The sequence below is a fragment of the Heteronotia binoei genome, chromosome 5, assembly GCF_032191835.1.
Source record: "Heteronotia binoei isolate CCM8104 ecotype False Entrance Well chromosome 5, APGP_CSIRO_Hbin_v1, whole genome shotgun sequence".
Classification (NCBI taxonomy): Eukaryota; Metazoa; Chordata; class Lepidosauria; order Squamata; family Gekkonidae; genus Heteronotia; species Heteronotia binoei.
In genome coordinates, this window is record NC_083227.1 from 82123996 (window position 1) to 82142659 (window position 18664).

Here is an 18664-nt window from a genome sequence, read left to right on the forward strand (position 1 = left end):
TGTTAATTATTCATCCTTGGTGCCAAACAGGCTAGATACCACTACAAACCTGTTTGATTATACTGTGTGGTTATATGTATTGTACTGCCATTTTTATGGCATATGTGTGTTGTTTTTACATTGTGCACCTGTTTAGAAGTCCAGCTTGAATGCATTGTCTGTGATATATATTACACTGTTGTTTTTTTACATTCTCTAATTTTGTGATCTGATTAACACATTGTTTGTATGTATTATATTGTTGCAATACACCTTGAGTCTCAGCAAGAAAGGCAAACTATAAATGAAATAAATCCTTGCGCCTGCCTGTCAGTCTTCCACTTCCCTCACTTCCCTGTGCTTGCCAGTTCTCATACTCTCTCATGAGAGGTTGGTTGCCATCTTTGGTTGTCAGGATGACCAAACTGGTAGCTGACTCTTGGGAGTTCTGGAAGCCCTATGCACAGCTTGCTGCAAATTTTTAGAGAGAGCAAGTGGGAATGAACAGGTAAGCAGAATTATCTCCTCATGTTCCTAGTGGGAGGTATCTTGAGCTGTCACTGGGTGTGAAGACCACATGCAGCCTGGAGCTTTTTTGGAAAAAGGGAAGGTCAAAACCTGAGAAACTGATAATTTTCACCTATTGCCCACAGGCTGTGCCTCATAGAGTTACTGGGCCTGTGCAGATTTAGGTTTGAATATTATTTTGACATTTCAACAGTGTTTTGAGTAGACCCCAGCAGCTTTTCTAGAGAGCAGATGTGCAGAATATTATCAAAGCACAGTCGCTAAGACTTTTGTTAAAGAATGTGAGAGCATGCTGTGTTAAAAACCCTAATAATTACAAAATTTAAAACAGATTTGCTTGAAAGAAAACAAAATTAACATTGACAGGGCACATAACAGCAATGAAGAAAAGCAATAAAAAGGAGCTTGTAGCCTTTTTTTTTGTTTTTGGAGTATTTAAATGTGCTATTTCTATAAATATATTGTATCGCAGATAGAACAGTTAGGTTTTGAAAGCTTTCAAGACTTAGTAATTAATACATCAGGGGAAGATGGTATCACAATGAAGCAGAGAGTGCACATGAAATTGTTACAGATTTCTATAAGGCTTGCGTATTTGAGCCTGTACACATTGCATTTGTAGACTGAACACATGAACAGGACTGAAGTGGAGTGCCACTACTGGGCCAATCCTCCCTCAGACACATTCAGCACAACGCATGAGCAAAGCCTATGCTCCTCTAAACTATATCCATATAGGCTTTGGTTCTAGTCAATACAGTCTGCATGTGCCGAGGTCTACTCCCAGATTATGCAGAGCAAATGTGGGCTGGGACTGCAGACAGAGAGAGTCCTGCTCCTCCTGTGCATACATGTGTACAGGACTGCTTCCCTGTTCAAGAAATTCTATCTGGATAGTACAATTGCCAACGTCCAGGTGGAGATCTCTTCTTACAACTGATCTCTAAGAAACACAGTTCAGCTGGAGAAAACGACTTCTTTGTAAGGTGGACTCTACAGCATTATATCCCACTGAAGTTCTTCCCCGAAGGGCCCGAGGGCGACGGAGATGGTGAGGGGTCTGGAGACCAAGTCCTATGAAGAAAGATGGTGAGGGGTCTGGAGACCAAGTCCTATGAAGGAGCTGGGCACGTTTAGCCTGGAGAGGAGGCGGCTGAGAGGTGATATGATCTCCATCTTCAAGTACTTGAAGGGCTGTCATAGAGAGGAGGGTGTGGAATTGTTTTCTGTGGCCCCAGAAGGTAGGACCAGAACTAATGGGTTAAAATTAAATCAAAAGAATTTCTGTCTCAACATTAGGGAGAACTTCCTGATGGAGTGATTCCTCAGTGGAACAGGCTTCCTTGGGAGGTGGTGGGCTCTCCTTCCTTGGAGGTTTTTAAACAGAGGCTAGATGGCCATCTGACAGCAATGAAGATCCTGTGAATTTAGGGGGAGGTATTTGTGAGTTTCCTGCATTGTACAAGGGGTTGGACTAGATGATGCTGGAGGTCCCTTCCAACTCTATGATTCTGTGATTCTATATTAAAAGAACCATGGTTGCATCCTAGGACTTGTTTCTGTTTGTGCAACATCCTCTTCTGTTGTGGAGGTGGTCCTCTTTTACAGAGCATGTTCCTCTAACACTAAGGAGCTTCTGCTCAGGCAAGACCAATGCCTTTTAGTGAGCTGGAAACTGTCTAATGTACCAGAGGTCTGCCTCCACAATGTTTTGCTCATGCTCCACCTTACTATTTCTTTCTGTCCTCTCATGAGCTGCTGAATTCCCAGCTGTCCAAACAGAGCTCCTCTACTCTAGGATGTCTAATGCAAAATATTATCAAAATGGTATCTCAGTGGGAGTGTTATTTTCATGTATTAATAGCTGTTTGGCAATTGTATCCAGGAACTGATCTTTATATACAGTATGTCACAGAAGTGAGTATACCCCCTCACATTTTGTAAATATTTAAGTATATCTTTTCATGTGACAACACTGAAAAAATGACACTTGGCTACAATGTAATGTAGTGAGTCTACAGCTTGTATAACAGTGTAAATGTGCTGTCCCCTCAAAATTACGCAACACACAGCCATTAATGTCTAAATTGCTGGCAACAAAAGTGAGTACACCCCTAAGTGATAATATCCAAATGGGGCCCAAGTAGCCATTTTCCCTTCCTGGTGTCATGTGACTCATTAGTGGTACAAGGTGTGAGAATAATACCCCTGTTTCCAGAACATTGTAGTCACCCGCTTGGTTGCCAGGGTGCCTGGAGACTCAACTCACACATCTACCAGGAGAACATGGGTTTTGTCTACCACACTGGAAGGGACTTATGAGTACTAACAGCCACAACATTGCAGCAGCACTCCGTGTCTTGAGGAGTGCTAACCAGGAAAACAGATGGTTTCCAGTCACTCCGTGCAATCCCAATCTTGGCCATAGTAGCGGAAGAAGGTGTGCCGCCAGGAACTGTCCAGTAGAATCCATCTTGGGAGGCTAACACCACCAGCAGCTATCTTCCTGCAGTGCCAGACTCCATCACAGCGAAGCGGGAGGCTCATGTACTCAACAGATGTCACCTATGCATAAAGCCATCAAGCTTATCTTAGGCGTGGATCCTGTCAGACCGCCTAAATCTTTGTCCAACGGAACTCAAGACAAAGACTGGTGCCAGTAGAAGATCGAAGAGGAGGAAGAACATCTTCACCCAGAGCCAAGTTTCTTTGTATATACCGGGTGTTACCTAGGTAGCAATTTGGCCATCTATTGTCATCTTTTTAGATAAGTTTGATAGACTTAAGTACCCCCACCTTAACAATTTTTCCCATTCTTTCTCTTAATGGTTATCCTGGAGTCTCCCCCTTGGCCCATTGTTACCTGGATGTCCAATCAGGTAACTAAGGCCAAGTCTGCTCATAGGCTAGCTATGAGCATCCAATCAGGGACCGCCAATTAACTGGCTATTGGCTACTGCACATGTCCAGCCCTTATGGTCATTGCAGAGCCTCCCCTTTTTCTGAGGTCATGTACCAGCTTACCACTGTCATCCGCCCCTGTACCTCCCATCCCCTAAGGGCTCAAGGTAGTCCTTATAACCTGTGACCCAGCTCCTCACAGGTGTGCATCTAGCAGTACCTCAGTTCCGCTGTCTAGATACATCCCCGATTCCTGATCAGTTGAGGGTTCCCTCCCCCTAGTCCTCGTTCATCGCCATTGGAGCCTTCCTTGAAGACTACGATTGGTAATTATCACCCTGTTTGTCCATCCTCGTGTTGTCTCTGAATCTCTCTCTATTTTTCTCAGTACTGTATGTATGTTTTATGAGTTTATTACCTTGTATGTGTGCCTATATTTTTCTACAATAAATTCAAATTGTTTTTACTTAATTAGTGTCCCTTGTAATTTTAAGAAGAAGAGGAAGATATTGGATTTATATCCCGCCCTCCACTCCGAAGAGTCTCAGAGTGGCTCACAATCTCTTTTACCTTCCTCCCCCACAACAGACACCCTGTGAGGTGGGTGGGGCTGAGAGGACTCTCACAGCAGCTGCCCTTTCAAGGACAACCTCTGCCAGAGCTATGGCTGACCCAAGGCCATGCTAGTAGGTGCAAGTGGAGGAGGGGAATCAAACCTGGTTCTCCCAGATAAGAGTCCGCACACTTAACCACTACACCAAACTGGCTCTCCTACACCAAACTGGCTCTCCTCTTTAAGCAATAATTTCTGGACGTGTATCCTGTAAACATAGATTCAAAGATCCTTTTTAAGCCAGGTGCGCACCTGTCAATTCCCCAACCTCGTTTTGAGGGCATTTTGGCTTACAAAGGTATCAGGTGTGAAGGGGGAGCAGGTTATCGCTCTCACTCCCTCATACTGGTTGCTGGAAGATCCACATGGCACCTCATGGCAATGAACTCTCTGAGGATCTGAAAAAACAAATTGTTGCTCTACATAAAGATGGCCTAGGCTATAAGGAGATTGCCAAGACCCTGAAACTGTGCTGTAGCATGGTGGCCAAGACCATACAGGGGTTTAACAGGACAGGTTCCACTCAGAACAGGCCTCGGCACGGTTGACCAAAGAAGTTGAGTGCCCGTGCTCAGCGTCATATCCAGAAGTTGGCTTTGGGAAATAGATGTATGAGTGCTGCCAGCATTGCTACAGAGATTGAAGGGGTTGGGGGGTCAGCCTGTCAGTGCTCAGACCATATACTGCATGCTGCATCAAATTGGTCTGCGGGCTGTCATCCCAGAAGGAAGCCTCTTATAAAGATGATGCACAAAAAGGTCCGCAAATGGTTTGCTGCAGACAAGCAGACTAAAGACATGGATTTCTGGAACCATGTCCTGTGGTCTGATGAGACCAAGATAAACGTATTTGGTTCAGATGGTGTCAAGCGTGTGTGGTGGCAACCAGGTGAGGAGTACAAAGACAAGTGTGTCTTGCCTACAGTCAAGCATGGTGATGGGAATGTCATGATCTGGGACTGCATGAGTGCTGCTGGCACTGTGGAGCTGCAGTTCATTGAGGGAACCATGAATGCCAACATGTACTGTGACATACCGAAGCAGAACATGATCTCCTCCCTTCGGAGACTGGGCCGCAGGGCAGTATTCCAACATGATAACGACCCCAAACACACCTCCAAAATGACCACTGCCTTGCTAAAGAAACTGAAAGTAAAGGTGATGGACTGGCCAAGCACATCTCCAGACCTAAACCCTAATCTATGCAGCATCCTGAAATGGAAGGTGGAGGTGCACAAGGTCTCTAACATCCACCAGCTACATGACATCGTCATGGAGGAGTGGAAGAGGACTCCAGTGGCAACCTGTGAAGCTCTGGTGAACTCTATACCCAAGAGGGTTAAGGTAGTGCTGGAAAATAATGGTGGCCACACAAAATATTGACACTTTGGGCCCCATTGGACATTACCACTTAGGAGTGTATTCACTTTTGTTGCCAGCAGTTTAGACATTAATGGCTGTGTGTTGCGTAATTTTGAGGGGACAGCACATATACACTGTTATACAAGCTGTAGACTCACTATTTTACATTGTAGCCAAGTGTTATTTCTTCAGTGTTGTCACATGAAAAGATATACTTAAATATTTACAAAATGTGAGGAGGTATACTCACTTCTGTGACATACTGTATATATTTTTAAAAGCTAGCAACCCTATCTCCTCTTTGATTATTACAAAAGGCAGCAAGACTGACAGTGAAAGCACCTTCCTGTGGAAAGATCCAGTGCAAGCGTTTTGGCTGATGTTTAATCCATAAACGAAGGCCTTTATCTGTGCTTTCAGGGGAGATAAAATAGCTTGCAGATTGCTTCCTTAGGCTTCCGAATCCACAAAGCTGAATTGGCAGAGTTCTTATACAAGATCATTCTTATTGCACTCTGGGTATCAGAATAAAGTTGCAGCATCTGTTAACAGACTGGCCAAAAAGTGACTGTGTCAGTTTTCCTTTTGCCAAAATCTGCAATAGACTTGGGAAAGAGTGGGAAAATAGACTTTTAAAAAAAGTAAGCATGTATTAATGAATGCTTTACTAAAATTCATAAGCCTTTTCATTTGTTAGTCTACACAGTTCATTGTTGGAATCCATTAGATTCCAGCTTTATATATATTGGGCCTCACTCATTCACCATTCACAATATGAATCCTATTAATTTTTATTAGAGCATTTATATTGGAAGATGAAATAGGAACCTTAAATTAACAAAGGCAGTCAATGTTAAATATTTTTTTAAACAACCAGGTCCAAAAGGAGTATATATTTAATTTGTTCATTCATCAAAATCTAGAGTAGAAAAATACAGTTTTTGTGTTCAATTGGAAAATGAAAACACTGTATGCACTCAAGGGTGTATTACGGATTTATAACCTGTCCTCTCAAAACATTTACTGCCTTGAAGCTCTAACAGTAAAATTTGATTGTCAGAAGATCTGTTCATATAGGAAAATTATATGTTTCCTTCTTCCTCCCTATCCCCAGGAACATCAAGATGAAGGCATATCACTCTGAGAACGATCAGACATGCAAATAGCCCTTTTAAAGCTCAAGCAAATACCAGAGAAGGTTTTAAAATAGCTATACAAGCATGTTTCCCATGGATTACAAGACTGTAGGCAAAAGGAAGCAGCAGCATAGCTTACATTTACTGGATCAAATGAAAAGTATGAAAAATTTAACTGAAATGATTGATGTGATCTTGGTGGCTGAAGATGAAAAGTTCCCTTGCCACAAACTGATCCTAGCTGCTTTCAGCCCTTATTTCAAAGCAATGTTTACCTGTGGCTTGGTTGAATGCACACAGAAGGAAGTGGTCCTACACGACACATCTGCAGAAAGCGTGTCTGTCCTTCTTCACTACATGTACACTGCCGAGCTACACCTCACTAACGGCAATGTGCAGAGTGTGGCTGTTGCAGCATTTTTCATGCAAATGGATGATGTTTTCAACATGTGCCAGAAATACATGATGGACCACATGGATGCTTCCAATTGTGTGGGGATCTATTACTTTGCAAAGCAGATTGGGGCAGAAGAGCTGTCTGACCAAGCCAGGAGGTATATGTACCAGCACTTTTCAGAGGTGAGCCTGCATGAAGAAATATTAGAGCTAGAAGCACAGCAGTTGCTAAACCTGATTCAATCAGATGATCTTAATGTGTCCAGGGAAGACACCATCTTGGACTTAGTCCTCAGATGGGTTAACCACAGCAGGAAACTGCGTGCCAATAGCCTCATTGAACTCCTAAAACAAGTGAGGCTCACACTTGTAAGCCCTTCGTTCCTAGTGGAAGCTCGGAAAAGGAACACAGTGCTTCTGAGTAATTCGCAATGCAGTGATATGATCGAAGGAGCGTTGGAAACCATCAGGAAATCCAACCAGCCATCTTTCACTCTCCGCTATGGGATGGAGACCACAACTCTTCTGCTTTGCATTGGGAATAACTCACAGGGTATCAGATCAAGACATGGTAATTATGCTGATGCCAGCTTCTGTTATGCTCCTGCAACACAAAAGACTTATTTCATTTCCTCCCCGAAATATGGAGAAGGCCTGGGATGCATATGTACTGGTGTGGTTAATGAGAACAATGATATCATTGTGGCAGGTGAGGCAAGCGCAGCGAAATTGTCAAGACAAAAGACCAGGAAAATTGAAATTTATAGGTTTGTATCCTCTTGCATAAAGAAACGAAATACTTATAAGCCACCTTCTTCCACTCTAAATGACAATGTGCATATTGGATTTAAGAGCTGCTGCCTAAAACAATATAATGTTTTGGGACTACAATGTGCTTTTTTTAGTCCCTATGATGTTCTTCTTGTTCAAAGGGTGGGAAACTGGTAGAATGGTTTTTATCCCAGTTCAGTTATTTTATGGTATTGTTGTGCAAAAGAGGTAAAATGGAAGTGTGTTAATGGAAGATCTGGGATATCTAAAATTCTGCATCCGGCTATAGACCACACTGGTTGTATTTTATCAAGTCTTGTGGCCTTTTCTCAAGCTTCCGTAGAAAAGACTTCTACAGAAGTCTCCTTGCCCTCTGCAGTATGCTTAATACTATATGTATAACATGCACCCATTACATGACAGTCTCTTAAATGGAATTTCCTACAAAGTTTGTATATAGTCCATTTGTTGGCAGTTCAGTGGGTAAAGCTGCAGTGCCTTCTTTATACCACACATAATTCCTATCCCCCACCTACAAAAATTGTTTAGTCCATATTCAGTCACAAGCACTGTGAAATATATCCCATATTTAGTACTCATGTTCTACCTCTTTAATAGTATAATTTAATGGTACTGTTATTGGAAGCCTTCACACTATTTTTATTACGAAACAAGTGTTTTCACAACTTTAAAAAAACAGCTGTCAGGGTTTCAATTTAGAGGGGGAATTAGCATAGAGGGATGATGATCATTTAACTCATCTGAGGAAATATATAGATACTTTACATTTTCCCTATGAGAATTTAAAACAGTTTGGAAGTGGCAATTTTGGTGAGAAAACAGAATGAGAAGAAAGTTAAACAGCCCCACTATGCTGGTATACCCGTTTACACTGTGTTCTCCAGGGCTGTACTCTACTTTTCTTTAAATCAGGAAAAATAATCATGGAATAGTACATAATATATTCAGGTAGGCATCCGTGTTGGTCTGAAGCAGTAGAACAAATTTGGAAGTTAACAGTTATGAATTGAAGTTAACAGTTCATATATATATTCCATTTCTATGTATCTCAGGAAGTGTGCCCACACACAAAAGCTCATATCTTAAATAAACTTTTGTTGGTCTTAAAGGTGCCACTGGACTCAAAATTTATTCCACATACGATGTTGTTCTGCTCTGAGTCTGCGCTCTTGAACATACTATAACACATCACTGAAATCAAATTAAATTGCTTTAAGTAATCTTGGTTTAGATTGGGCTGTGAAATTGTGTGTGTGTATACTGCTCGCCAGGGCTTTTTTGGTAGGAAAAAAGCAGCAGGAACTTATTTGCATATTAGGCCACACCCTCTGACATCACCAATGTTTCACATGGGGCTTTTTGTAGAAAAAGCTCAGCATGAACTTATTTGCATATTAGGCCACACCCTCTGACATCACCAATGTTTCACATGGGGCTTTTTGTAGAAAAAGCTCAGCATGAACTTATTTGCATATTAGGCCACACCCTCTGACATCACCAATGTTTCACATGGGGCTTTTTGTAGAAAAAGCTCAGCATGAACTTATTTGCATATTAGGTCACACCCCCTGACACCAAGCCGGCCAGAACTGGATTCCTGTGAGTTCTTGCTCAAAAAAAAAGCCCTGCTCACTATATTTTCACCTTTTTTAAAAAAGAAAAAAATTCCTTGAACAGCTTATGCAGAGGAATTTTTCTGACAGAAAATTTCCATTCCTGCTGCTATCACAATCCTAACGATTGGTGTGTTCTTAGCTGCCCCGTAAGATATTATGTACCTTGTAGGGTTGCCAACAGCCTGGAAAAAAACAATGTCCTGTCTCTTTAATAGAGGCTTAGTATGTGCAAATGGATAGTGAAGCTTTTAATGGCATGGAAGGACTTAACATCTCACGAAGCCTCTATAAAAGGGGTACAGGACATTTTTTTCTCCTGGTTGTTACCGAACTTAGTACCTGGCTTCAGACTAGTTTATCTTCAACCTAGGCTGCCTGTTTTGTTCTGAAGGGGTGCACAAATATACCCAGTATTCTGAGAGGCAGTTAGAAGTAGGTCAGCATGTAACTCCTTGAAAAAGAACAATTAGCTTCCTATCCTATTTCCCTTTTATCTGACTTTCTCTCTGCTGCATCTCTGCAAACATCATAGGGAGTTGTGCTTATATATTTTGGGTATTCAGCCCAAAATACCCTGTGAGGGTTATCTTAAGACAAATATTTAGTAATGTTTTTACTATTTGTGGAAAATAAAAACTCCCTGTTGACCCCATTTGACATTGCTGGAAAATAAGGAGGGGTTTAAATTCAAATGTATATGCATTCTTTGGTAACCATGGCACTTCTAATCTTGGGCTTTCTTATAGGTACAACAGCCAGGGAAATCAGTGCTGGCAAAGTCTCTGTACTGCCCAGATTCGTGAGCTGTATGCTCTGGGTACCCTTCGCAATGACCTCTATGTTATAGGAGGTCAAATGAAACTGAAAAACCAATACCATATCACAAATTGTGTGGATAAATACTCCATGGAGCAAGAGAACTGGAGAACTGTGGCTCCTCTCCCAGTGCCATTAGCCTGCCATGCTGTGGTCACCGTGAAAAACAGGTTGTACGTAATGGGAGGATGGACACCACAGGTGAGGAACACTGCTTTGCATTTCAGCTAGATCAATTAGCCTGTTTATGTCAACCTCCAGATAGTGGCTGGAGATCTCCTGGGATTATAGCTGATCTCAATGTGACGGAGATCACTTCACTTGAAGAAAATGGCCTCTTTGGAGATGGACTCTATGGTATTATACCTCATTGAAGTCCCTCCCCTCCCAAATCCTGCCCTCCTCAGGCTCTACCTCCAAAATCTCCAGGTGTTTCCCAAGCTGGAGCTGGCAAGCCTAACCATTTGGGCAGAATCCAAAAGTGTATTTAAGGCCACCACCTCACTGGACAAACATCTTCAACATTATGTTAAATCAAACTAAAGCAGAAGTTTTGTGGTACTTTAAAAGAGAACTGAGCATCTTGGAAAAAGATGCTAATTACCATTAAGAGCAATTATACAGTATGCTGCTCACGTATTTAGAACATTTTGCCTGCCCAGGTCTGAGAAATCTGTGATCTGTTCATAAAATGGTAGTGTAAGCCTTTTCTTTTCTTTTTTCTTTTTGTTTGTATTTCTCCACTGGCATCAAAACTCCAGGTGCATGTGGCACAATTCGGAAGTGAAACCACAGCATACCATTTTCCAGCTTTTTTCTTTTTATTAAGCATTTATAATAATGGTTTCTAATGTTTATGTACAGAGCTTTTTTTCTAGAAAAAGAAGTTCAGGAACTCTCAAGAGGGAAATGAAGGAGAAACACATGGGTGCCCCTCATGAATGTTTAAACATTTTTTGAGAATTTGTTTCCACAAAGAGGTTCTGGAACTCTGTTCTATTGTGTTTCCCCAGGAAAAAAGCCCTGCTTATAGATGATTTGCTATTTTTAGATTCAGGGCTTTTTTTTGTAGAAAAAGACCAGCAGGAATTCATTTGCATATTAGGCCACACTCCCTGATGTCACCATTATTCCACACAGGGCTTTTCATAGAAAAGACCCAGTAGGAACTCATTTGCATATTAGGCCACACTCCCTGATGCCAAGCCAGCCGGAACTGCGTTCCTTGCTTTCCTGCTCAAAAAAAGCCCTGTTTAGATTTAACTTTTCATATGCTGTAATGCCTTTGCTTTATATTAATCATTATATGTGTTTTCATTAAATACCCATGGCAAATGGCCTTTAAAACCAGTGTGTATTTAAAACAAAATAATAACATTAATAATCATCTGCCATTTATGTAAGATAAAAACAGGGGTGAGGGGACCCTCAAGGACTAGTGAAGGAGCATGTTATTTTCTCCTCTCTCACTGTTTCTTCTTTGCCTTTCCTGAAAATCCCCGTAGCCTTTTCCTGCTCCCTTCTCCTTATTGTCCACATTCTATAGAAGAGATCTGAGGCAGAGAGCATTGCATCTTGGCTAAATGAGATCACACCTGAGGCAACATTTGAACTGGGGACCAACTCATACCATTAGCTACTACATTCCTCCAGCAACTACATATATTCAAGTGAAGGGGAAGAAGTCTCTTGAGTGGATTGTTTGGTCTAAATCATTCTCTCAGTGTTAACTGCTTTGGAAGCTTCTGCAGCAAGTGAATGACCAGATTTCAGGTTTCTATAGTATTTGTTTTATGCTTGACCCAGCCCTATGTCTAGGCAGGGTGGAGCAGTCTGCCTCAAGCGTCAGCTTTTAGGAAGACTGTTAAAATGGAAGGAAATAGTCAATTAGTTACTTATATTTTTACTGGAGGTGGGTACTGTTTAGATTTTCTGCCACAGACATTTAAAAGGATTTGGGCTATTTCTGCTGTTGGGCACTAAATTTGGAAAAGCTTCAGGAAGTGCTGTTATGTAGCCTTGTGGAAAACACGTATGTAGATCTCAACCCCGGAGACATTATTCAATGAGAAGAAGAATAATGTACATAAAATTCAAAAGTTCAACTTCAAAAGGCAAAAATTTATGTTAGGGAAAGAAGAATGCATAGTGTTATTCCATTTTATGCAAGAGAACAACAATAAAGCACTATACCTTCATTTAATGTAGGACTAAAGTCTGGAAGCCTGTGGACTATTTAATGAGACAATGAAAGGTAAATATCAGAGAAGACAGTAAAGCTACTTCTCCAAATTAATTTGCTCTGTATACAAAGGTGCACTGGGCCTGTTTTGTGAGATCTGAAATAACTGTTTCCTTAACAAACTAATGGCAGCTATTCCAGTGCTTATCCAGAACAGTTCTTAGATTACAAAACATGACCATAAGCTGATGGCTACCTTGGAGAGATGTGAAACACAGCTTTAGGATCTATGTTCCCTGGGTAGCTGAGTGGAATGGAGTGAAGAAGGATAAAAGAGGGGCTGCAGCTCAGGGGTAGATCTGCTTTGCATGCAGACAGTCCCAGATTCAGCCCCCCCCCCCAGCATCTCTAGTCAGAAAGAATCAGATGGTAAGGAGGTGATAAGAAAGACTTGTTCCTTTGATCCTGGGAAACTGCAACGCTGACCTTGATAGACCAATAAAGACAGCTTCATGTGTTCAAAGGGGAAGCAGAGACTGGGATGAGCAAGGATACTCAGAATCACATACTAGTCATGGTAAGGAAGAGAGGGAAGCTGAAATGAAACTGAACAAGGCTGCTTCTGGCAGCAGCCCAAGGCAAAATTTGAGGGGAAAGAGAGCTAAAAATCATTTGAAGGATTTGGGAGGATGTAGAACTGGCCTTTAAGTACATAAGTGCCAGTAAGTTGTAGTTGACTTACGATGACTACAGATGGGCTTGAACTAAAGTTCGTGATTAATTTTGGCCAGTTGGTAGTTCACAACTGAAGCTTGTAGCAGGTCAACCATCATGAACTTTCAGGCTGTTCATGGTGGTTTGTGAATGGATAAATTTCCAGTCTCCACTCAATCTAAATATTTACCAAACTTCAAAGTAACTGGGGGGGGCAGAACTTGGAGGGTATGTAAAGGAGCATCTGGGGGGAGATCCCCTGTGACTTTGATGTCTCTAGTTTGCACAGGATCCATTCTATATACTCCTGAACCTGCACCTGTCATTTTCCCAGAAAGTACTCTCCTGGGGGTACCTTCTTTGCAGGGGCATAACATGGGCCCTGTAAATTCAGTACTCACTAAATTTGGTGGGTAGGTAGAACAGAGTTGTCCAGAGATCCCTGGAGAGTTTGGTGTCGCTAGCATGTCAGGGGGCCATTCTACCCTGTCACAAACCTCTGAAACTGAACTGGGTTGTTTGATGGTTAAAAATTCATGGTGGTTCATGGTTCATGAGCCTGGCACACCACAAACCATGCACTGAACCACATTTTCCCAGTTTTCTTCCATCCCTAATGGTGACTTTTACTGGTCAGCAATTGTGAACAGCTTCTAACAGTCCTGTACTTTGCAGGCAAACCAGATAGATCTCCTCTGGAGCAGTGCCATCAGGTCTAGATAGCAAGGCTTGGGAGCATCAATAGGTGCTGGCAGCCAAGAGCTGGAATTGAAGGCAAGGAGCTAGAGCTGGCACACAGGCTTATGCACAGTGGGAGCTGGATCCAGCAAGACAGCCTTCCAACACCTCAGTTTAAGATTGGGAGGTAGTTAGGCTCAGCTGTACTGCTGACAGGTGTTGTGCTTCTGCGGCTGTGTTGTGGCCAGAATCCTGTGAAAAAGTATCTTCCTCACTGCCTGGTTCAGAGACAATGTTATATGCTGGCAGTCTGACACTTTACCTTCTTTGGGTTACTTCAACCTGGGCCTTCTGTCGCTGTCATTCCTGTAGAGAGGAGACAGATTGCAGAAGATGTGGGCCCAGGTTTGAGATCTGTGCAGTAGAGGCATGGTGATGATCTCAGGGGTTAGTGGCAAGGTTTTACTTGCAGGTTCTAACAAGGTGTCTTCTTGGACATTGCCCACTGGTACCTCTGTCAAGTCAGGCCCTTTCTAGTCTGGATTATCCTCCTCAGCCTTTGCCCTTGGTTCCTCAGGCTCTTCCACTGAGGACTCTGAGTCTAAGTTGCTGGGCTGGTTTAGAGGGGGTCATGACACTAACAGCTTATGAGACAGATTTGGGAGTAGGGTTTACAGTCTCCTGCCAGGGGTGGGTTTCCCCTCAATTTCAGGGCCTCTAATCTGGCTGGTGGGGGAAGCCTCACCCCTGAAGAGCACTGGCGCACTATGACATGCCTGGCGCAATGACATCACCTGGAAATCATAGAGTTTTTTCTGAAGTGCTAGAGCACCCCCTACGATGTGCCGAGTGCAATAACGTCACTTCTGGGTGACATCATCATACCACATGCTTGAGGAAGATCCTCCACTATGAGCCAGGTAAGACCTGGCAACCCTATGTGGGAGAGTGGTAAATAGGTGGAGTGAGCGTGGAGCCTTAATGTTGACCTTGCTTTTAGAAAGAGGCTAATTGCAACCCATAGCTTTACCTTTGATCTCACACCAAATTGCTGATGGTTCACTGGCACTGCCCGCTTATTAATTTAGCTGACCTTTAATGTGGAGATACAGTTTATTTTCCATGAAATATATTCAACCTATAGGACTAGAAAGTGTTGCAAAAATATGTGCAGACATATGTGCCAACATTGGTGCAAAAGCAGTAGGAAGTTTGCAGATTTTGAGAATGTGTATCATGAGGAAAAACTGTAGTGAAAATCATGGGAATACTGGTAGGGAACCAAATTTATCTCGTGTCTGAGATTTGAAATGAGATAGGTGTCACTTATACTAAGAACCAATCAGATCTTGTGCTTCTGAGCAGAGATTTTAAAAAGATGACCAAGGTGTCACACAGTGTGTTATAGTCTACAGAAAGCAACAGGCCTTCATCTTACAATTGCAGAAGACTGAATTTCAGCTGCCATGTTAAAATTTCTGCCTGTTAAGCAGCAAACACTGATTATCGGATTCCAGCATGTCTTAAAGGCTCAGACAGAAAATAAGAAAGAAAGCAACAGATGTATTATTGATTTTTTGATAAGCATATAATTTCAAAGGCCTATCATTTTGTCTGACAGTGTTTGGAGGTGGCATTGTGTAGGTGATTTTTTTTAATTAATATTGTTTCATGTTGCCCTGTCTATAAATAGGACATTCCAAGCACTCAAGGAAATTTTCCCTTGGAAGTCAGACCTCTTCACATTCAAATTATCCGTAATGAGTTTTTATATTCAGAAACAAGCACATGGGCTTGTTCAATTCCACAGCAACAACATCCCAATCCCACAAAATACAAACTGCTCTATTTGGCTCAACTGGTGCAGGATTTTCCCATTTCATACTGAACCAACTAGTGTCAACCCTCTACTGCTCTATCTGGAGGTGAGATTGCCTTTATATTCCAAGGTGGCTTTAGGCAAAGTGCAGTCAAATTACCAGTCAGTGTCCTTTCTCTACGCTGACAATGAGAAGTCTAGGTAGAGCACTCCCTCTTCACATTGATGACAGGATGGCTCACAGGGTTATCTAGCTAATAAGTCTCTACACTGGAGGATCTATAAACCAAGGCTTGAATCTCACATTATTTTTTGACACAAATAAAGTCAATATTTCAGTTGCATGAGGTGACAATTTTGTCTGGATATGTCTTTGTATGATGAGAGCTGGGATACAGCATAATCTGGTTTTGTTGGTTTCCTTTGCTGAGGTAAATACCAGTTCTTTTCATTTGAGATTACAATGAAATAAAACTTCTACAACATGTAGGCTGCATCTATCTACACAGAGTTTTCCCTCCACTTTCATTTCCAAGCTGCAGTGGATTTTTTAAATGAAACCTGATACTTCAGAGGAATCCAGTAGATTGTGGCAATACATCCTTATTGTATTGTAGCTTGATAACAATTACTACTATTTAAATAAAGGACTCTATTTATGTGGTAAGGGGAAAATGACAGCTGATGGAAGAAAGTGTAGATGCTTTAGTGCTACTTCATTCACTCCAGTGACGACAAAAATGGAAAATCCTTTTTATGTGGATGTGGCGCAAGCAGACTAAAATAATTTCATGATGACTTTATCAGCATAAAATGTTACTTGACAATTGAGCCCTAGATAATTTATTTTGTACTGCACCCTGCTTCAGCTAACTGACCAAGTCTGAATCCTAACATGTTGACTGTACTGCACTAATTAATTAATTATGATTATAGAAGCATTTCACGCGTATTATCTCAGTCATCTTTGTAACAACCTTGACAGGCCTGAAAGGTCAATAATATTGGTAAGCCAGTATTATTATCCCCATATCAGAGATGAACAAGCTGAGTTGAAATTTGAAGTCTTACAGCCCATTCTCTTTTGTGTGTGTTTAGGATAAACTAGACTTGACTCAAAAGATCTGTGTTTTGTTTTTAAAATCACATAGGGTTGCCATTCCCCCGGTCAGAGCAGGGTTCCCCCAATATCAGGGGCTCCAATCCACCTCAACCCTAAACAGCCCCTTCCAGTGTTGACATCATCAGCACAATGACATCACCCAAAAGTGATGTCATCACACCTGTGACCTTGTGGGAGATTGCAGAACTTTGAGTGCTCTTTTTGGGAAGAAATTTTCCCCCTGAATGTAAAGCTTTGATATAGCATTTATGTGAAATGTAATGGAAAACCAGTTCCATGTGTAAACCACCATTTCATGATTATTATGAACTGAAATTATACGGAGAGGAATAGAACTGCACAACATCGGAGTAGAAGCTATCTGTCAAATTGACTGGTTCTCATCTTATGAATCCTTACCTTCTGGGCTGTTTCTGATTGCATACTCTAACAGTTGTGTTCCATTTCGACTTTTTGGATGTATTATATGAAAGACTGTTCAATGATATATTTAAAACATTTGTAAAATATATATAAGTACGTTGTAAGTTGTTGTACTTGAGACTTTATCACATGGAGGCTTCACACCTATTATCTTTCACCACATCTGTGTTGCTCACTTTGTCACTAATTCCCCCAGTCAGGGCAGGGGTTCCCTTGATTTCAGGGACTCCAATCCACCCCAACCCCAAACAGCCCCCTTCAGTATTGACATCATCAGCACAATGACATCACCCGAAAGTGACGTCATTGCACTGGGCATGTCACACATCAACACTCTAGCATTTTGGCCCAAACTCCATGATTACCTTAGAGTTTTCAACCAAAATGCTAGTGTGTTGATGTGAGATGTTCCCAGTGTGATGATGTCACTTTTGGGTGACATCACATCATGTGTGTTTTGCATGTGCAAGAATAGACTCGGGAGCTCTCCACTGGAAGCCAGGTAAGACCTGGCAACCCTAAAAGCCACAGGATGCAGACCCTCTCAGAGATCTAAAGAGGCCCAGGCCATTTGCAGCTTTTAAGTCTCCTAGACACAATAAAAATTGTAAAATGCCAGCACTTGATGTGCATAAAAACAAGGTGTGAAACATATCAAATGCCCTCATAAATTATTACCTGAGTTTCAGTTTGAGCTTGAGACCCCGCCAAAGGGCCCTCCTGGTCCCCCGGTCAAATTGGCCCCATCATGATGGCCAGTTTGGGTGAGGGCTGTGGTGCATCACAACTGAGGGCTAATCCTTTCCCCTGTGTCAGTTTGAAAAAAAATTAGGTCTCTTTGTCTTTACTTTGGTATTATATAATTATCTTTTTAAAAAAAAATTGTTCACAGACATAACTTCAAAGGTCTGTTGGAAACTTGTGAGTAACAACAACTAACTAAGTAAATCAACATATCATCTCCAGGGGAAAATAAAGAGGTTTTTCTTTCTTCTTGAGACTTCAGAGAAGCCTTTTAAGAAGAACTATGTTCTGTCAAGACTGCATCTGTAGATGGTTTCTTATTATCCAAATTCTCAGCTCTCTTGCAGTAGAATATAAATGTGTCATTATTCATGTGCCTTCTACAATGTACTTCCCAGCCACAAGTCATGAGTGCTGTTAAAGCCTAGTGAGTATGAATCACCTCGCAGCTATAATTGATGTGTTTATGTTATTTATCTGCTCAGCTGTCTTCTGTGATTAATAGCATGCAGGCGTGCATGGAGGGCTCCAAATGTTGTATTATTATATGGCTGTCATATTTCATACAGATGGATCTCCCTGACGATGAGCCTGATCGATTAAGCAACAGAATGTTGCAGTATGACCCAGGCCAAGACAAATGGACAGAGCGTACCCCGATGAAGTACTCGAAATACCGCTTCAGCACAGCTGTAGTCAACAATGAGATTTATGTCTTGGGTAAGAGCAAACAGATTTTTAACAGATAGGGTGGCCACTTTTTATTTTCCCCAGCAATTTGCCTCTATAAAATGAACGATTTCATCCTTTCTTGTTGTATTGTAGGTTAAAAGAAAGGCACTG

The 18664-nt window shown here is 41.7% G+C and overlaps 1 protein-coding gene across 1 annotated transcript in view; it reads left to right on the top strand.

The window, feature by feature from the left end:
- The window catches only part of KBTBD12 (kelch repeat and BTB domain containing 12), a 63808-nt gene that overhangs the window by 6829 nt on the left and 38315 nt on the right, over positions 1-18664 (top strand). Inside the window, exons 2-4 of the mRNA XM_060239692.1 lie at positions 6497-7681; positions 10069-10339; positions 18391-18541. Coding sequence (XP_060095675.1) covers positions 6603-7681; positions 10069-10339; positions 18391-18541 — 1501 coding nt within the window. The 5' untranslated portion in view covers positions 6497-6602. The remainder of the gene's footprint in view (positions 1-6496; positions 7682-10068; positions 10340-18390; positions 18542-18664) is intronic.